Genomic DNA, 22446 nt, shown 5'->3' on the forward strand with positions numbered 1-22446 from the left:
TCTGTATGCACCGCCCCCCCCCCCCCCGTGAAACGCACGCTGCACTCCGAACTGCATCCAATCAGAGCTGCAGCAGTGAGCGCGTCATCCTGTTCTTCCCCAGTGATTTGCTTGCTGGCGCCACTGAGAGCAGTGCTGCGGAGGAGAGCTGAGGCAGGACAACATAAAAACCCGGTATGTAAGCGGGAGTGAGGGGGCATGATGGAGGATAAAAAGGGCATGATGGAGGAAAAAAGAACTCAGGGGGCATGATGGAGTGAAAAGAAGGACTGATGGTCATAATTTTATTATTCTGCCTGTTTTGACCCCCAGACATGAGTACAAAAAGGAAGAGCTATACTGTTGAGTATAAGAAAGCAATTGTAGAGGAGTCACATGGCAAGAATCTTGCAGTTTTCTGTAAAGAAAAACTTTTGGATCTTCGAATGGTCAGAAAATGGAGAGCAGATTATAATAACCTCAATCAACAGGTGGATGAGGGAAAAGGGAAAAAGCGCAGGTCTGGATCAGGTCGGCAGCCCTTATATCCTGAATTGGAGATCCTCATTGGTGAATGCATTGCTGACAGGAGAGCAAAGGCCTTGGTTGTGCGCAGGGCTGATACGGTATTCAAGCATTTGCCCTTTCAATGGCACCAGAGTTTGAAATGGTCTCAGAAGGATTCAAAGCATCACAACACTGGTTGGACGGTTTCCTTCAACGGTATGAACTGTCCCTAAGAAGATCAACAACACTGTTTAAGCTGGAAGATGCTGAAGTTATTAAACGTGCACTTGCATTCAAGTCCTTTATTGATAGGATAGACATTTCCAAGTACCAAACCTGCAATATGATTGCTATGGATGAAACTGCAGTGTTTATGGGACAAGGATCTCAAACAACAATTCATCACAGGGGTGCAACGTCAATCTACATTCCCACCACTGGCTATGAAAGTGCACGGGTCACCTGTGTTTTGGCAATTCGTTTGGATGGAAAAAAAGCCACACCTCTAATCATCAGTAAGGGCAAGAAAGATAAGATTGAACCTGTATCTGGCATTTACGTTCTTGAAACCAAAAAAGCCTGGTGTACACAAGCCGTTATACCGTAAAAAAGTGGGTTGATTTAATGCTGCCACTTGTTATACGAGGTAACCAAAGAGGTCTGATAGTCTGGGATTCAGCCAGCACTCACCGCGCTAAAGAAATGAAGAACTTCCTTGCAGAGAGAAGAATAGATCAAGTAATGATTCCTGCAGGAATGACTGCCTATCTCCAGACCCTTGATGTTGCAATAAACAAGCCATTCAAGGACCATTTGCGCATGGAAGTCAATGACTACATTGAAAATAGAATGGAAAGAAATCAGCGTGGAAACTTTGTGAAGCCCTGTCTGCAAGAAGTCGTGACTTGGGTGAAGACGTCATGGGATAAAATTACTGACAGCTGTGTCGCCAAGGCACTACGAGCAGGTTACCTGGACAAGACATATTCATTTAAAGAGAGCTATATTGCTGGACGTGACAGATTGGGTCCACTTCTTCTGAAGGAAATGGAGGCGCAAGACATCCAGGACGGAATTCAGGGTATGGACACTTATGACAATGTTGTTGAAGAAGATGACATGATCATTATTGAATAAAGGTACATTTTTTTGTTCACATTTACCTGTTTATTGCTGTCAATGTTCATTAAAATAAGCCCTCCCCTGAAAATAAGCCCTCTGGTGTTTTTCTGTCCAAAAAAAAAATTTAATAAGACAGTGTCTTATTATCGGGGAAACACGGTACATAACCTATGCCCCCAAAGATCCCTCCCTTATCCTCTCCCCCCATCCTAAAATTCCTCCCTTATCCTCTCTCCCCTCCTTATCTTCTTAGTTTTTTAAATTTCTTTCTGAATTTAGAAGGCTTTTATGCCCTTTTAAATATATATGTACTATTCCCTCAACCCATTCCCAATGAGAGTAGGCTTCCAGAACTTCTAGCCCTCCATCTAATTCCTCTGTCAGTTCTTCCTGTCACATTTCATTTGTCTAAGATAACTACTCTTTTTACCTTTTCTTAGAAAGTTTACTTTTTAATTATCACATCATACTCAGTTCTACCCCAATCTTTTTCTTTCAAACTACCTAATTACTAATAACAATTAGAGATACAGTTTACATTGTATAAAAGGTAAACAGTCTGTCCTTATTGAGTCCCCTGTAATTGATCTTTGATGTTTACTTCATATTTTTCTTGGATCTAATATATCAAATTTTCTATCGATTTCAGGTCTTTTTGCAACAAAATCCTGGAAGTGTGGCAATTCATTGCATATCCATTTTTCTTTTCATTCAGGATTATGCTTAACTTTGCTGGGTATGTTATTTTTGGCCATAAGCCCAGATCTTTTGCTCTTCAACATATAGTATTCCAAGACCTGCTTTCTTTTAGTGTAGACACTGCTGGGCTAATTCTAATTGTGGCTCTGTCATATTTGAATTTTTTTTCTTATTACTCATAATATTTTCTCTTTGATCTTGGTATTTCAGAATCTAGCTAAAATATCCCTGTAGGTTTTCCTCACAGGATCTCTTTCAGTTGCTAATCTGTGGATTTTTTTTCTATTTCTGTCTTTCCCGCTTGCTGTAACACTGCAGGACAATTTTATTTAATTATTTGTTGTATTATTATATCAATATTCTTTTTTGATCATAGCTTTCAGGCAGTCTGATTATTCTTGTTTTCTCTTCTTGATCTGTTCTCCAGGATCGGTTGTTTTTCTTATGAGATGTTTCACTTTATCTTTTATTTTTTTTCATTCTTTGTATTTTGTTTTGTTATTTCTTGGCCTTGTATAACTTTACTGGCTTCCCCTTGCCCAATCCTAATTTTCAAGGAGTCGTTTTCTTAAGATTCTGGATCTCCTTTTCTAGTTGGCTTTCTTTTCATAATCATCTTGTTTTTCTTGGATTGTTCTCATTTAAAATTTTTTTTCCTCAATCACTTTCATTTTATTCTTAAAGTCTTTTAAGTTCTTTGATGAATTCTTTTTGGGCAGGTGACCATTTGACGTTGCTCTTTGGAGTACAAGAGGCTATTTTTGCTTCAATATCTCCTTTGAAGTAGAAACCTGGTCTTCTCTATTTCCATAGTATCTTTCTATGGTTGGGTTCTTTCTCCTTTGCCTGCTCATTTTTTTTTTTTATAGAAGCTTGTTATTGTAATCACCTCTAGTCCTGGGATATGGGGGAATGGTGTCTCTGGCCTCAGATCCTTCTTCAGTTCTCCCCTCTGGCTTGGAACTGAAACCAAGAATTATGCCCTCCTGTAAGTGTCCATAGCCAATGGCATTCCCTGTCCCACTGCTTCTGCATTCACTGGACTGTGCTGGTTCTTTCCTGCCCAGGGCCATTTCTACCCAGCACAGCTAGGCTTGATTTCCCTTATCAGCAAAGGTTCCCTCAATCTTCCCCTGCTCAGACACCTGACTCCCCACACTGTATAAGAGGTGAAAATTCCTGTGGCTGGGGCCAAGGCTACCTCCCAACCCAGCTAGCCCCAGGGTTTGCTACTTGCTGTTTCTGAGAACTAGCCTGGAACTGTTTACACTTCACAGGGACCAAATGTCAGATCTTCTCTGGTTGTCCCAGGAGAACCACTGTCCTGTCCCAACTCTTCTTTATTTTAACTGCTCTGCATTCGCCCTGAGATGCTGTTTTGTCTTGTTTGTGGAGGAAATCTGGAGAGCATGGAATTTTCTGATCTACTTCACCATCTTCCCAGAATCCTCCATTGGTAATTTCTTAATCCACAGAACTTCACTGGGTTCAGTATTTTCTTGTTTATTCATATTTCCAGCCTCAATTTCTGATTTGGGTCTTTGTACTCTGGCCAGTCTCTACCTCTACTTTTGTACTTTTAGACAGAATATTTAAGCCTTGTTTGGTCCTGTCCACAATTTCTGAAGTTCCTATAAGAGATTAAACTTCCCCTGGCTTTATCAGCTTCTCTCCTCCACCTCCCAAAGTGACTCCAGTCAGAACAAGATATGACTTTGACTTTCCTAAAACATTCTCAGCGAGAAGGCTATGGGTTTCTGATCTCCTTAGAACATCCTTAAGTTACAGAACCAGCAGAATTCAAACCTGTTTGCCTTAATGCGTGCTAACTTCCCTGGCAGGGACCCTTCTCTGGTGTACATTGGCTATGTTTTTTAAAGCTTTGCACTGTTTGAAGAAGTTAATGCTGGTTCTCTATTGTGATTAAATTTCCTGATTACTAATGGATCGATCTTAGACCTTTTCTAGATCTTTGCTGTTGCAGATATAAGAGACTTAGGCTTCTTTATTAATTTTCATGTCACCATCTGACCTGAAAGTAGGTCCTTAACTAACACTTTAAAGGGCCCTTTAAGACATCTAAATCTTCTAATAGGTAAGCAATAAAAATGTCAAATAGCTAAAGTTTTGTGAATCTTGATTTCTTCTCTTTAGGTGGGGGAAATAACATTGTCACTACTACCTAACATTTTCAACAAACACATCTTAAACATCTTTTATATGCAATTCAAATATATTGTGCCTTGACATGGCACGTTATTTTCACAATATGAAAAACAGTCCTTGCTCTCAAAGAGCTTGAACTCTATAACTTCCAATAAAAACTACAATAAAGCAATTAATATGGTGAATTCAGAAACTCAAGAGGATGACAAATTACACCTAAATCTACTCGATGCCAAGGATCACAAAGGTGCCAAAACTTTAGAAGGAAACATCACAATTGTTTTTTACTTGCAAAAAAAAAAAAACTACAGACGTAACTAAAAGATCAACTAAACAAAAGCTCCATTGAATTAATAGTCACAAAAAAATCCCCTGTTAACATTTCAAAATGAAAAGAGAAAATTAATATTTCTAAAACTCTAAGGTATTAGGGTTACCTGATGGCTTTTGTAAAAGGTATTAAACCTGTGGTTAACTGTTTGTTCCCAAGAGTTAATCATATTTAAAGGTTTCTATTCTTTTAAAAACATTTTACTATGATTTGTTTCTTTGGCATTACAATTTGTTATTTCTTATGGTCACATTTCTCAGGGCATCTGGATGGCAACTGCACCAGGCCTGGACAGAAAGACTCATCTTCCAATGTTCAAATTTAGCCTCAGATACTTCCTGGCTGTGTGATCCTGGGCAAGTCACTTAATCCTGTTTGCCTTATATAGGCCAACCATAAAATGGTCTGGAAAAGGAAATGGCAAACCACTCCAGTATCTTTGCCAAGAAAATTTCAAATGTGGTCACAAAGAGTCAGACACAACTGAAGTGACTGAACAACAGCAGAAGTTCACTCTAGTGAAAAAAATCCCAATATGCTTATTTTACTGTCAAATCACAAATAATTCTGATGGTAATCAATTATCTAATTGTAAAGTATATTGTGAAAAGCATCTCTTGAAAGAGATAAGAGGGCAGTTCATGTGAAAAATAAAACATTCCCCCCCACCACTTTATTATTGCTATCCATTTTATAGACTAATTATATATAAAAAGATACTCCCACTGCTTAATAATATTACATTTTAGAAAAAAAAAAGTAAGAAGAATTAGAAAACATGCAACTTGAGCTAGTTCAAATTTTTTGAGAAAATATCTCAGATTTTCTGTGTAAAATAATCACTAGCTTATTCATCACATCAAAAAAAATCAAATGAAACAAAAATGAAGTGAACTTGAAAGTGCTCTAAGAGTATAACAAGTTTAAGTAAAGTTCAGTTCCATACCCTGTCCGGTCTTCTTTCATCTACTTCACTACCAGCCATTCTTGTCCGGAGCTTGACTGAACCTTCTTTAAAAATATCTCCAAATCCAACTCCCCGAATTTTCTTTGGCTGTGTAATTGATCCAGCTGCAGTTTCACTCTCATTCCCTAGAGAGGCTAAAGGTGAGGTAGGGCTAATAAAAACAGCTTCTGAAAGAAAAAAAAAATAAGAAAATTTAGTACAAAAACAAAAAATATTGAATTTCACTCCACATGGGAAAGTTTATCTATATATTCAGGCTACACTAATCTCTTTACCAACTCTCTGAACTTCAACATAACTGACAGTATATACCACATATTTTAACAATGATCTACTACTAAAAATATAACTTAACTAGTTTATGTCTCTCTGTATCTTCCTTCACAAACTGGAAGACAAATTAAAAAGCAAAACTGTGGCCATTTATCAGATATGTTTATGTGTTTTCCTTAACCTCTCCAACAAAGTTAATCCTTGAGTAAAAATATTGGTTAATACAAAATCAACAAATAACTTTATAATACTAAGTCTCTGGTCCAATTCATCACTATATCAGTTTAAAGGAAGGGTTTAAAATAACCACAGTTCAGATTTTGTGAGGCCAGTGCAAGAGACTCAAATAACTATATACATTTTTATGCCAAACACTAAGAAATTTTAATGCTCTAGCATGAATGCAGTGGTTAAACAAAAAAAGGAAGTGAAGAGGAGAAAAAAGGGAAGTGGAAAAAGGAGAGGAAACAGTGCAACTGTGGCACATATATTCTGTACATAACAAATATGAACTGCCAATATATAGTGCTATAATTGATTATATATAATGTATCATAGTATTATATACAAAGACAAAATAATTTAATATATAATATGCATATATAAATATACATTTAATACATGTACATACATATGTGTGTATATGTAACAAACACACAACGGGGAAAATGTGTTTTTTTTATATGAAAGCACTAAATGTTTTGATTGCTACAGTTTGCACATGACCATTATCCAGCAAAATTTATGATGTTTGATTAAGGCAAGGAGACTTCTAATGCTTCTATTCACAAATCAAAAGATCAGGATCTCCAAATTACAACTTAAAACTACATATTTAATTATTTAATTTCTCCATAATTGCTCTACATAAAGCATTCATTCATTTGGCATCTGAGAATTAGAGCTTATTTCCAACCACTGGCTCCAAACCCATAAACACAAAGTCCAGATTTGGACTGAGAGGTCTAGGGAGAAAGCATGGCACATAGTAAAAGTCATAGTCGGTGAGGTCAGTGGACTGGAGTTTAAATCCTGCCTCTGACAGTTTCTATCTATGTGACCTTGGACAAGTCATTTAAACTTCCCTGGGCTTCCATCTGTGGAAGCCAAATGTATGATAAATATATGATAAAGTCCTTCTAGCTCTATATTTTTAAGCTTTCATTTTTATAATGACAGTTCTTCAAAGTTATTAAAAATCATGCTAATTTAAGAGTCAGAATTCAAAAGTCTTCACACTAAAACTGTAACATCATCCCCAATGTCTTTGCAAAGAAACTAAAGGAAAAAATTACACCCAGAAAGTTTTATTCAAGATTTCAGGATCCCTACATAACTTTAGAGTCTAGTTCATATCTTCATCAATAAAAACCACTTCATCTAAAATGTAAATTCAAATCAGTCTTAGGGAAAAGTTGGAAAGGACCAGTGATAAAATAAAAAATGATAAGCAACATCAATGCCTATCATAAGCAAATTGGTTGGAAATATTTTACATTTCAAGGTATGATATCACAATGGTTGTTACCTGTACTTTTAAAATTCTTCCTAGAAAGTTTGTAAACTGTATATATGTATTTGATGATAATATAGCTTTCCTTGGTATTACTACCTCAATCATTTCCTATTTCCAAAAGGATGGATTAGACCCTAGGTTTCAGTCCTACTCTCAACCCTCTCCCCCACTCCCAATCTTAATGAAGAATTGACTAGCTGATTCAATCAGTCATTAGTGATTGATAAACATTACATTCTAGGTTGATGTTTTCAAGGAAGTCTACAGTTAAAAAAAAATTAAATTAGCATCATCAATACTCCTTGGGAAACCACCTTATTTTTACATATCCCTGGTCAGAGAACTTCTTTCGTACTGTTTCCTACATAAGTATAGTTCTTAAGGGAGTAGCATGGTACAATGGAAAAATTATTGACTGAATAGTCTTAATCTTTATAAATTCCCATTCTATCACTTTCCAAATTCAGTTTCTCTTACCTAGTTATTTGATTCTCCACTCTTTATTAGAGAGTGGAGCACAGGGGAAGAGAAGTAAAGGGAAGGGAAGAGAGGGTGAAAAAAAGAGGAGAAGGGAAGGGACGTGAATTTATTAAGCTTCTACTATATGACAGGCACTGTACTAAGCAACTTTGCAAATATTTTCTCATTTGATTCTTTCATTGAAATCCTTCCATAATTTCATTAAGTCTGAAATTATGTGAGAATTAGCTAAAAGGTTCACAAATGATCATCAAGCAAGAAGACTAGCAAATTACTGATGACATCTTAAAGAGGGGTACCAGAAGGAGCTTTTAAAAATTATAGAATAGCACATGCTATTTCCCTATCAGGTGTGTTAGTTGGGTTTTTTTTTAATGCTACTCCTCTTTATTGATCACTTGATCAATTAACAAAATATTATGCTACATTCCAATGTCAACATGATTTACCTGATTCCTCTTGAGCTTCATGGGCTTCTCCATCATCAGCTATTTCTAATTCTTTCACAAAATTTGAAGGAAACAATCCTGACTTGTTGTTCAAAGTTCCACTCCACCAGCCTTCTTCTACCTAAGAGAATTCATAATTCAGGTTTGTTTTTTAAAAAGAAAATACTAAAAACACTGACAGAGCAATGATTAATCATCAAGAATTTGTTAAGTGCTTGTTATATGGCAATCACTGCACAAAGCCCTAAGGATGAAAAAAAAAAAAAGCCAAAATGACCCTAACCTTTTACTGCAGGAGAAAAACATATACATAAATCAGCATATACAAAACAAATAGAGCAAATTTAAGGTGCCATTAGAGGGGAAAGCACTATCTACTGGGGGCATGGGGACAAAAGTACTCCTAGACAAGTTGGCATTTAATCTGAGTCTTAAAAGAAGCCAGAGATTCTAAGAGGCAAAAGTGAAATAAACCAAAGAGAGGGACAGAAATTATGCCTAAAGGATAACGTAACTCCAAATGTCTCCATGATCTAGGACACCCAGAAAATTTAAGAAAAAAAAAAAGTCTACTTTGAGCTCAGTCAACATTCTCTTTCCCATCACTCATCATGGTACAGGCAGCAAGGCTGCACTAGTCAACCCCAAAAACTGAGTTACAGACTTGCAACAAAACGCAAACCCATACCCTGGTCCACCCTCCCTCTTTCCAGTGCCAGGGAGACCCTGCTCCAGGATGTGGGGAGTTTGTTGAATCCTCACTGGCCAAGCACCACAGCAGCATTCTGCATGGCAACAGATTTCTAAAGGAGAATGGAAAAACAGAGGGAACAAGGCAGGACACATACCTAGGCTTAACTCAACCCTGCACCTCTTTTGTCCCAGAGTCTTGGAGAACTAAACTCCACATTAGCAAAAATCACCTCTGGCTGCAGTGGCACCTGTGTGACATATCTGAATTGGTAAGCCAGAGTAATCAAGAAGTAAAGAACTAGACAGGTATGTGTATATAGGGGGTGAGGGGAAGACCTGTGCAGCATACCACTAAGCCTGAGGGAAAGAGCTCAGCATCTGACTGGGGTCATTTCTATCCCCAAAAAAGTCACCTTAAGTGGAGACCAAGGCTAGTGAACCACGAACGGCTCTGCAGGAAGTTAAAAAACTCCGAGATGTAGTCACTGAGGAAACAACCATCAGAGAGAAAGGTGTCAAGATAGCTGAGCAAATGGGGAAAATAAAGGGGAAAAAAGACTGAAATCACCAAAGATATCAGAAAAAAGAAAATTCAAAGACCTTGAATATAAAGAGATAAATCAACATGCTCTCTATCCAAGTAAAACACACCAATCTTGAAGACAAGATGCATAAAGACAATGTAAGGATTGTTGGTCTCCTAGAAGAACACAAGTCAAAAAACCTGAACATCATAATTTAAGAAAAAATACAAGAACTTCTGAAGGCAGAAAATGAAATATCAAATGAAAATAAAATTACCTTGAGAAAAATACCCAAGAATAAAAACTCACTATTTAACAAAAACTGCAAAATAGTATGGGAGAAAGTAGGAACAGACCAACATTTTACACCATATACCATGATAAAGTCAAAAAAGATACATTACTTAGATAGAAAGGTAGATAGTATAAGCAAACTAGGAGAGCAAGGAATAGTTTACATGTCAGATTTATGGAGAAGAGAAGAATTCATGACTAAAAAAGATAGAAAACATTATGAATCGCAAAATGGATAATTTTGATTATTTAAATTGAAAAGCTTTTGCACAAACAACGCCAACGCAACCAAGATTAGAAGTGAAACAGAAAGCTGGGAAACAATTTTATAACCAGTGTCTCTGATAAAGGTCTCATTTCTAAAATATAAAGAGAATGGAGTCAAATTTGTAAGAATACAAGTGCTTCTCTAACTGATAAATGATCAAAGGATATGAACAGGCAGTTTTCAGAGGAAGAAATTAAAGCTATCTATAGTCATATGAAAAAAATGCTCTAAATCACTATTGATTAGAGAAAATGCAAATCAAAACAGCTCTGAGGTACCACGTCATACCTATCAGATTGGCTAACATGACAAAACAGGAAAATGATAAATGTTGGAGATGTGGGATAATTGGAATACTAATGCATTGTTGGTGGAGTTGTGAACTGATCCAATCATTCTGGAGAGCAATTTGGAACTATGTCCATAGGGCTATAAAACTGTATACCCTTTGACCCAGCAAGACCACTTCTAGGTCTGTATCCCAGAAATGATAAAAATGGGAAAAGGACCCACACGTACAAAAATATTTATAGCAACTCTTTTTTGTGGTGGCCACTAATTAGAAATTGAAGGGATATCCATCAAGTGGGGAATGGCTAAACAATCTATGGTATTTGACTGTAATGGAATATTATTGTGCTATAAGAAATAACAAACAAAATGATTTCAGAAAAACCTGTAAAGACTTGCATGACTGATGCATACAGCAATATTGTTCAGTGAATAACTGTGAATGACTTACTATTCTCAGCAATATAGGAATCCAAGACAATCCCAAAGATCTAATAATAGAAAATGCTATCCACAAACAGAAAAAGAACTACAGAGTCTGAATGCAGATCAAAGCATACTTTTTCCTCTTTTTTTTTCTTCTTTCTCATGGTTCCTCCCATTGGTTCTAATTCTTCTTTACATCATGACTTAATGTGAAAATTTGTTTAATATGAATACATATGTAGAACCTATATCAGATTACAGGCTGTCTTGGGGAGGAGGGAGGAAAGAAAGGCAGAGAAAATCTTACAGAAGTGAATGTTGAAAAATAAAAATTAATTAATATTTTTTTTAAAAAGAAAAATGCCCAAGGCTGCAAATTCCTAAGCACACAGCAGTTAAAATTAACAATGCAAAATTCAAAAACAACAAATTTTGCAAGTGATCAGGAAAAAAGTGGGGAAGGGCAGAAAAAGGCCTTGTTTTGGTAGTGAGAGGGGATTCCACTGATGAATACTATATAATGGGAGAAGGGAGATGGGAACCTTTTGCTAGGTGTGGTCTGGGGGATCTGGTGAATAAAAAGACTACTTGTCCCACCCTTGGAAGGGGGAACTGGAATCCCTAGGAGAAATGAGCACCTGAAGAGTGGGAAGGCATGGACTCCATGAGGAGATTTTGAGGCAAATGGGAAAGGATAACCAGAAAAGGGTATTGATCAGTGGTGGCCTGCATTATCAGAGAAATGGGGGTGGGGGATGGAGGTGTCCTACCACAAAGCAGCATCCTCTCTGTTACCTAGAGTAACTGGTATTGTTCTGGGACTAAGTTACAATGGAAAAATGGGAATGCAAGGTGAAGTTGCATAAGGCAGTAGCAGAAACTGTCTACAAAGGACATTATAGGACAGATACATTCAAACCTAATTCTAAGGCTGTAAACCTGTGTGACAAGGAGGATTGTGCCCCCTTGACAAAAATGGAGTAGAGGGTTTAGAAGAAAAGATAAAGAGTTCTGTTTTGGATATGATGAGTTCAAGTTGCCTACAAAATATGCAGATAATCAGGTACCAATTAACAATGGTAGAAGAAGTCCTCAATAGGAGCCAACTGAATGACACAGTGGAAAACACACAATGCTTGCAGTCACAAGTACCTAGGTTCAAATCTTGGCTTTTTACTTACTACCTGTGTGATTTTAAACAACTCATTTTCCTTCTATGGGACCAAATTTTCTCCCATGTAAAATGAGAATGCCAGGGAGAGATGAGTTATAAAGGTCCTTCCACCAGTAAATCCTATGATAGTTAAGAGTCAAGGGAGACTTGTTTCACACTAAGCAAATCACCTTGATCTTGTATCTTTATGCATAAAATAAGAAGAGAGGCCACTAAAAGTAACTCACTTATATAGTACATTAACATTTACAATGCATTTTCCTTACAACACTGTGAAATAGATAGTAAATGTATTATTTTATCCCCACTTTAGACATAAGGAAATCAAAACCAGGAGAAAGGAAGTAATTTGATTGTGGTCACCCAGTAAATATTGGTTATAAAGGAATTTAGGTCTCTTGATTACAAAATCCAATGTTCCTTCCTTCTCTAAAAACACTGTTATACTTCATCAAATTTCATTTAGTCCCAAAATAGTCTGACTAGGTAATTTCTAAAGCATCTGAAAACTAGGAAATTCTATCATATCTTACAAACAAAACTGAATGGTCTTGATAGTAAATATAAAAAGGAATTCAGAGAAGGGAAAAATTAATAAGAACTGAAGTAGTGAGATAATGTAACAGCAGAAATGGAACTTGAACTAAGTCTTGAGGTTTAGGAAGAACTTTGGGAAAGAGAAGGGCGGCATTCCAAGTTATGAGATCACATCTCATAATCATAATGAAACCTGGATAAATTGCCTCAATAGAGAGGATCAAAGGCATTATATGTAGGCAAAACAGTAAAAGCAAAGGAAGAGGGCAGAAGTAGCAGGATGTATGAAGGGTAAATACAATGAGAAAATCAATCAAAATGGAGCAAACTCTAGATGTTTAAGAATATCAGGAAATATAGCTGAATAGATAAAATTGAGACTTTGGGTAAAGAATAACCTGAAAGGCAAGAAAATAAATCCTAAAAGAAAAGAAAGTAATACAGAGTACTAAGACAAAGCAAAAGGTATCTTAGGAAACTCTTTAGTTATATATAATAGACTGACAGTGAAGATACTACATAAATTTGCTGTCATAAAGGTTCAAAAGCCCTGGGATGTCTACAACAGGCAAATGTGAAAGACATCTCAAGGAAGTTAACAATTAAACTCAAGTTGGTGAGGACCACAGAGACCATCTAGTCTAGCCCTTCACCTTTACCAAAGAGGTAAAGTGATTCAAATCTACATCTTCCAACTCCAAATCCAGCATTCTTTCAATTTTAACACCTTATATCTTAACATAATCTCATATGAACTGAATTTATAGTCAGAAGGGGCTGGGTTCAAGTTCTAACTCTGTTTCTTATATTATTATAGGCAAATCACTTCCCTTCTCTGGACCTTCACTTCCTCATTAATTAGCATCAATAATAGGAATGCTAATAAATAATAAAATTACATTACTTTGCTAATAGTAGATAGTAATTCCATTAATTCGCTACATTATTTGACTTGCTACTTGATATTTCACTCCTATGATTACAAATTAGAGAACAATAATTACAGAGTTTTGTTTTGTTTACCATTTTCCATATACTAGAGCACAACAGGCTTTTATTATTGTTTTTAAGATTACGACATGGGATCTAGAGCTGGAAGAGACCTCTATTATACTGTAATCAATTAATAAGTAAGGCATATTCTATTTTTTTTTCTAGGCAAGTAAATATCCTGTCTCCCCATATAAGTCTTTTCTGTACACTATTTCAAAGTGGGGATTGGGGGAGGAAATGCATCTTGAGATAGATGAAACCTTGTGAAAAATTCTTAAAATTGAAGTACTCCACTTCCAAAGTTGTAAAAAATTATATACAAATATTTGAGAAGCTGGTACAAAGCCTCAGACTTTTTTTTCCTCCATTTGAGAGGAGGTAAGAAAAAAAATAGATTTCTGTAAATTAAAAAAAATAAAATAAAATAAAATTTAAAACAAAAAAAAATTAAATGCTCCCTGTTTAACTTCTTTAGGGGAAAAAAAATAGGGAGAGAAAGAGGCTAGAATTGTGATTTCATTGATAAAGGAAACTCCAGAGGAGTCAATTTCCTTTACCCCTACAGGTCAGTACCTTCTCTTTAATTTACTGTTTTAGAAAACTGCCTATAAAACACTGAGAGGCTAAGTGACTTGCCCAGAATGTGTCCAAGATGGGTATCAAACCCAGGTCTTCCTGGATCATAAGCCAGCTACCTATCTAAAATATTATGCTGCTTCATATATAATTATATAACACCATTTAATATAGGCTGTTCTACCAAAGAGATATTTTTTAAAATCTATTTTAATTCTGGAGAATCCACTTTTTTATACAAATCTCATATTATGCCTCTAAATTCAGACTAAGAGTTGGGATATGTGATCAAGGAACTTTTGGACATTTGGCAGTAATAATGATTATATTGTATGTAATATACAATATATATTGCTGGATTAATTAATTCAAAGATTAATATAAAAACCTCTTTGAAATTTAAACAAACCTAAACAGAGAAATAAAGTGGCAACAATCATATGGATCTGACTCCCCACCAGAATATGTTGTAGTTTTTATTCTTCAAATTCATACTTGGAGATAATAATCTTTATTACAGATAACTACCAAGAAAATTTATAAAATAATACTCTCTCTTTAAAAACAATCCTACATTAAAGGTGGAGAGAAGTTGGGAATATTTAAAAGCCAATTCTAACTGGTCATGATGACTGGAGGGAGGGACCAAATCAGGGAAGGGTTTATTTAGCATAAATGTTTTCATGAATATCCAAAATGCTGAAGGCTAAGGAATCCTTAACTTGGGATCCATGACTTAGTATTTTAAATATTGTGATAACCATATTTTAATGTAGTTGCATTCCTCTGTAATATTATGTATTTTATGTATTTAAAAATATTGAGGAGTCAAGAGGCTTCATTCACCAGAATGCGAAGAACTGCCACAAAATAAAAAAAGTTAACAGTCTACGCTACAGCACAAACTCATTCAATTTGCAGAATAACATTTACTCAAAAATTACTCAAATTTCAAAAACTGCCAGTGTGGGACTTTGCTTTGCTTGACTATGAATTATTTGTTTAAAAAAAGGGCAGAGGAAGAGTGTTTTGTTTTAAATTGGAAGAGCAGAGTGGAAGGGAGACTAGCATTAGAATGGCCAACAAAAGAAGAAAGGAGAGTGACATTTTTAAAAATGCATAGAAGAGAACAAAAGGACTAGAAGGAAACAGAAAAATGTAGGAAAACTCTAAAAGTCACACATTGAATTTATTATATACTTAAAAGGAAAACAGATTTTAGGCTTCATATGTAATCCTTATTCTGTTTGGCTTCATATGTGGAAATGATCATTTTATTTAGTATTCTGGTTAGTTCAGAATTCTAAAAAATTAGTTTATACTACTGAATTCTATTAGGAGAAAAAAAAATACCTTATTTCCCCCCCCTCAGGTCTGTGCTAAACTCAGAATCAAAAAGCTTATATGTGTTTACTTTGATTAAAAATTTCAATAGAAAACAAAGAAAAAAAAGTAATAGTGTTATATGTAATTAATACTATAACAGAGTTGTTATCCAAAGATCATAGATTGTACAAATCACTTTCAGTAAAAAGAATATATTCAAATCTAGATATATAAGTGATCATCTATGCATACTTTTAAACAGAGTACTATTTTAGCTTCACAAATAAGTAAACTTAAAAAAACTGAATCCTATTGGATTTACTATCATTAAATGCATACATACACTTGAATCCTTATACAAATTAATTAGGCAGCAATTAAGTTACATAGTAATTTTTTTAAAGCACATTTTTCTTATACCTGTAAACAAAGTACTAAAAAAGATAGATCAAATACCTTATTTATCTTTAATTTATCTATTTATTTATTTTGCTTACCTCTTCATTAATATCAATAACATCTCCCACTCTGAGTTCTAATTCATCTTCATTTTGTGGAACATACTCATAGAGAACTTTACACTGCCGCTTCTTTGCTTCTAAAGAAAAAGACATGACAAAAAATTAAGCTTTAAAGTAGCATTAAAATAAGAATAACACCTTCCTGTTTACGTATTTAAATTTAACAAGTTATTTTTATACAACTGAACCTTTTTAAGCAGGCAAAGGAGCTAACCACAAAGGAGCCTACATTCTAGACCCAAACCCCAGCCTAGTTAGACCAATTTGAGTACAAAGTAACAAGTTAGACACACCCTTCTGGGCAATGACAATTTCTATTTGTAAACCAGGATACACCAATTACATAGAAGCAAACATTGGCACTGCCAATTACAAGACTAGAAAAACGGACTTTTAAAGGCTATATTGGCACAACAGATGAGTCACAGAAGAGTACTCCAGTTCAATAATTGCCCATTTCCTGATCAAAGTCTAAGAGTAGTGCTTTTTTTAAGTGTCAGCTATTTTTAAAAAAAAACTTCCACAACTCTAGAAGACAGTAATGTGTGAAAATTCAATTTCTTTACTCTTTCCCCTTACCCTCCATATCCAATCAGTTGCCAAATTTCTCTCTAAGCTATCTTCCACACAGCTATCAGATTAATAGCCCTAGCACAAATGTTCAAAAAAGCTTTAGTGAAGCCCTGCTAACCTCTGCATCAATTCCTTACCCCAGCTTACATTTAAAGTACTCCACAATCTGGCTGTTACCTAACTTTCTAAATGTATTTCATATCACTGCCCTTCATGTACTCTCTATTCCAGAAAAGCTAGCCTATTAACTCTTCTCAAAATCTGAACTTTCATCTTCTACCCGTTTTTGCAAAGGCTATTTTCTGATAGCATTCCCCCACCTCCTTAGATTCTCTATCTTCTATGTGTACTTTTAAGATTACTATTTTAGTTGTTCAAGTAGGTGAACTGAAGACTATTGAAGTTACTATTATTAAAACCTTACATACACTTGAATCTTTATACAAAGGAATGTCAGCAATTAAGTTAGAGTAATCTTTTTTTTAATAGCACATTTGTCTTATACCTTTAAACTCTCAGACTCTCTAGTTTCCTTCAGGCCAGTACAAGTGCCACTATTACTCTTTTCTTGCTCTCTCCAATTGAGTTTTCTTCCTCCTCAAATTATCTTGTATTTACTGATCTGCTTTACATGCTGCATGCGCCCAAGCTTCAACAAAATGTAAAATAAGGAGTTTGTACTTTTATCTTAGGAAAACAGAGCTACTGACGGACTCTGATATGGGAGTAACATAGTTAAAATACCTCAGGAAGGTAATTTTGACAGATGTGTGAAAGAAGTACTGCAGAAGAGAGACTGAAGACAAGAGGACCAATTAGGAGGTTATTCCAATAATTCAAGTAAATGATTTGGTCTTGAAGAGGGTGACAATGCAAGTTGGAAGATGTATGGATGAATGGATGGATGGATGGATGGATGGATGGATGGATGGACGGATGGATGGATGGATATGTGTGTGTGATATGTATAGAAGTAGAATCAAGAGGATTTGGCAAATGCTTTAATGTAGGGGAAGAGGAAAGTGTCAAAGATGCCTTGAAGGTTTCAGGGCTGGTTATTAAAAGGTATCATTAACAGGACTAAAGAATTTGAGAGGAGGGGGCTGATTTAGAAGGGAAAGCTGTGAGTCAAATCTTAAATATGTTCAATCTGAGGTGCTGGCAAGACATCCTAGTGATATCTAAAAAGTAACTGAAGACACAGCAGTGAAGCTCAGGAGGAGAGACTGCATATACAGAGAAGAGAATAGAAAAAGAAAAAAAATAGAAAGAATAGAAATGAGGGTCAAGACAAAACCTTGGGAGATACTCACATTTCAAGCGGAAGAGGAAAAAGATAAGCCATTGAAGTAGTTGGATAGGAAGAGAACCAGGGTATTACTGAAGCCAGGGGAGGGTATATAGGCAGTTTTCAAATTTGAGTAAGTAGGTCAAGGTCAAAGTATAATTTTAGAAAATAATTTCACACTTTTGTTCAGAATAATGAAGTTAGAAGGAAAAGACAGGGAGACCAATTAGGATGCTGAATAATCAAGACTTGGATGACAAAGATTTAGTCTCAGGTAGAAGCAATGCTATCAGAAAGAAAAGATTTTTAAGGTTAAGGCAATATAGGACTTGGTGACTGGTTATATAATTTTTTTCTAAATAGTAAAAAATAATTAAGATTCTGAGCCTGTAAGACTAAAAGGACAGTGAAGCCATTGATAAACTGTTAAGTTAACTGGAAAGGGGAGATGACTCTGGAGAGGAAGGGGTGGTAAAAATCAATGATGTTAGAAAGTTCTTGAAAATCATAAGAATGCTAAAACTCCAGAGATGGACTATTTGATACTTCTTTGAAACTCAGAGTACACAACTTAACATGCTGTATGTAATATTCAATATGAGCATGATTTCTTATCTTACTAAAGCATACATTAAGTCTTCCATAGTTATTTTCCTTTCTGTTTATAAACTAGGCAATAGCTCTTAAAATTTACCACAGAAAGCAACATTTTCCCTAAGGATGTTTTTCATGGAAAGCAGAAGTATGACAGCTATGTCCATTTTTTGCATCTTAAATTAGATGCCATACTGGGACCCACACTGAAGAAGCAACATGGTTTATGACAAGGCAGCATGAGACAGTCTATCTCTTTACTGTAGAATATACCCACTAAGCCTGTTATCAGCCCTGAGCTAGGTAACAACCTCCAGTCTCTTTTCTCCAATGGGCCTTCTCCAGTGCTCTAGAGGCCATAATCTTCACCACACCATCCTCCCACAGCAAAACTTGTGCCTTCTGGACAGACACTCCCAGGTCATATCTCCATATGTTCCTAACTTCATACTTTCAACCAGTTCCTACTGACTATAAGGTACTGATCCTTGAGTGGAAAAGAATTTCTCATCACCATATATCACTGAAGAGGTACTTGAACAGTCAGATCACCCACTGCCCGCAAGAATTCTCTCTCTAACCTCTCATACTCTACCTGGACTCATTCTGCCACATTCCTAACCCCTTAAAGAATCTCTGAGAGATTTTGAATCCCTAGTTGATGTACAAATGCCATACCTCATTCCCAACTACCCCCTCCCTTATTCCCATCATCCTCAACCCTATCCCTTAAATATCACACTCCAAATCCACCTACCCCCTTCCATTATGCTTTCCATAATTAATACCTGCTCCACAGTTAACAAACTTGCTTTAATTGTAAACTTTTTCCTTTCTCATTCTTTTGATCTTAAGATATTCACTGAGACCTAGCTCCCTCCTGATGACACTACACCCTGTCTAGTACTGATTGTACTCTCACTTCATAAACTGTTATGATTGAAAGTTTTGCTAAATGACTGTAACAATGCAAATGGAAAGAATAACAACCAAAAGCTGAAACTGAACACTAAGAAATCAAAATGACAAGACAAAAAGAGGCCTTTGCCTACTTCTTTGTAGAATCAAGGAACTGTGGTTGTAGATGCTACAAAGAATGTCAGACTTTTACAATGTGTTCGTTAGGTTTGTTGTTTGTTATCTTTCTGTTTCATTCTTGGTTAGGAGGTGTAGATCTCAGGGAGAAGCAGGAAAGGGTTACACAGGGAAGTGTAGGAGATGTTAAGAATAAAAGTTATAAAGTTATCAATAAAATTTTTAAAAACCTAAGAATTCTTAAATCTGATTTAAAAAAAAAAGGAAAGTGCATGCTATTCAAATGTATAACCTAATTAACATTCTGAAAGCCGTTATCGAAGCCTAAGACATTCACTTTCCTCCCACAGTTCAGTTTCTGGCTCCCTGTCTTTCTCTTTACCTAAAGTCCTGCCTTCGTATGAGGGCATTTCAACTATATATTGATACTTCTCAAAGACCTTAACTTCCCAGTTCCCCATTTACTCAACTCTCATAAACTACTCCTCTACACTCCATTTCAGCTACACAAAGATTGACATACCCTTTTATCTTATCATTACCACAAGTGTTCAACTTTCATGCTTACAAAATATGAAATTTCCTTATTGGTCATAACCTCTTATGACGTCTTCTTTCTCTGCATTTCAATCCCTAACCTTGTTCATCCATCCTCCTCACTGTGATCCAATCCTTCAACCCCTCAGTTCTTTCCCATACCATCACGCCTACACTGGCTAAATTCTCATTTCTTCTTCCCTATTTTGACCCCTGGGTGAATCAATTCAATTCTGTACTATCCTCTTTTCTTAAATTATTTGTCCTATCACCAATCATGTATTACCAAACTCCAACTTTGGAATCCTCCTGTCATTCAGTGCCTTTGCTCTTGTTCATGTAATACTGAATAGAACTGGAGAAAATCTCAAAACCATGCTGACTGGGTCCACTAAAAATTTGTTACACACTCTCAAGTGGACCCTCACTGAATCAAAACAATTCATTTACACCTCCCTAATGCATTCACTATCCCACTTACTATGGTGGCTTTTCCAAAACTTTTCTTCCCTTTTCAAATCTTCTTTAGCATGCTTTTCAATGAGCCTCTCAGCCAAGAACCCTGTCTCATCATTTACTGAAAAAACTGAGTTCATTTGCCAAAAAGCTCCCTCCTCATTTTATGTTACTCAAATGGCTTTCCCCCACTATTCTCCTTTGCCCCCATTTCACATGAAGATGTAGACTTTCTTCTTGTGAAGATCCCTATGAATATACCCATAACTCTAGTATTCCAGAAAAACCCTAACTTAACCCTATCATCCCTACCAGCTGCTGTCCTTTATCACTCCTCCCTCCCTTTGGCTAATGTCTTGGAGAAACCATCTGAACTCACTGCCTCCACTTCTCCTCTCATGGATTCTAAATCCTTTGAATCTGATTTCAGATCTCATACACTGAATTGAAATAGTTCTTCCCAAAGTTAGCAAACAAATCTGAATGGAAATAGAAATGACAAAAACTGCTGGGAAAACTGGAAAGCGATAGGGTATAGGTATAGAGCAACACTCATACCATATACCAAGATAAGGTCAAAATGGGTACATGATTTAGACAAAGGGTAACATGACACCATAAGCAAATTAGAAGAATAATAAATAGGATGCTTTCAGAAATAAATAGTCTATTTGTCAGATCTATGGATACCTGAAGAATTTATAACCAAACAAGAAATAAAGAACATTATGGGAAGTAAAATGGGTAAGTTTGTTTGCATCATATTAAAAAGGTTTTGCACCAACAAAACCAATACAGCCAAGATTAGCAGGAAAGCAGAAAACTGGGGGAAAATGTTTACATCAAGTTTCTCTGAGAAAGGCTTCATGTTTCAAACACATAGAGAACTGGGTCAAATCTATAAAAATATAAATCACTATTGATTAGAGAAATTCAAATTAAAATAACTGTGAGGTACCACATCACACCTACCTAATATTACAGAAAAGAAAAATGACAAATGTTGGAGCGAATGTGGAAAAACTGGGACACTAATTCACTATTGGTGGAGTTGTGAACTGATCCAACCACTCTGGAGAGCAATTTGGAACTATGCCCAAAGGGCTATAAACTCTGTATAGCATTTAACTCAGCAATAACACTACTATGTGTGTGGGTGGGTGGGGGAGGCACTATATGTACAAAAACATTTATAGCAGTTCTTTTTGTGGTACTAAAGAATTGAAAATTGACAGGATACACTTCAATTGGGGAATAAAAAGTTATGGTATATGATTGTGGGGGAATACTACTATGCTATAGAAAATAATAAATAGGATGCTTTCAGAAAAATTTGTAAATATCTATGACCAGATTCAAAGTGAAATGAACAGAACCAGAACATAGTACACTGTTAATAGCAGTATCATATGAAGTCTCCAATTGATAAATGGTCAATGAATATGAACAGGCAATTTTCAGAGGAAAAAATTAAAGCTATCTATAGTCATATGAAAAAATGTTCTAAATCACTACTGATTAGAGAAATGCAAATCAAAATGCCTCTGAGGTACCACATCGCACCTATCAGATAAGCTAACATGACAAAACAGTAAAGTTATAAATGTTGGAAAAGATGTGGGAAAATTGGAACACTAATGCAATTACTGGTAGAGTTGTAAACTGATCTAACCATTCTGGAGAGCAATTTGGAGCTATGCCCAAAGGACTACAAAACTGTGCATACCCTTTGACACAGCAAAGCCATTTCTAGGGCTGTATTCCAAAGAGATCATAAAAATGGGAAAAGGACCCACAGAAACAAAAATATTTATAGCAGATCTTTTTGTGTTTTGCAAAGAATTGGGCATT

At 35.8% G+C, this 22446-nt stretch overlaps 1 protein-coding gene across 4 annotated transcripts in view; it reads right to left on the minus strand.

Moving 5' to 3' along the window:
• The window catches only part of CD2AP (CD2 associated protein), a 167760-nt gene that overhangs the window by 88446 nt on the left and 56868 nt on the right, over positions 1-22446 (minus strand). For all 4 annotated transcript variants that reach the window (XM_069065803.1, XM_069065802.1, XM_069065804.1 and 1 more), the window contains exons 4-6: positions 16089-16189; positions 8490-8610; positions 5751-5938 (exon numbers count right to left, since the gene is read on the minus strand). In XM_069065803.1, coding sequence (XP_068921904.1) covers positions 5751-5938; positions 8490-8610; positions 16089-16189 — 410 coding nt within the window. The remainder of the gene's footprint in view (positions 1-5750; positions 5939-8489; positions 8611-16088; positions 16190-22446) is intronic.

This window comes from Petaurus breviceps, unplaced genomic scaffold (assembly GCF_028583685.1).
Source record: "Petaurus breviceps papuanus isolate PSGF00001 unplaced genomic scaffold, PetGlider_PUasm1.0 90701, whole genome shotgun sequence".
NCBI classification, from domain to species: Eukaryota; Metazoa; Chordata; class Mammalia; order Diprotodontia; family Petauridae; genus Petaurus; species Petaurus breviceps.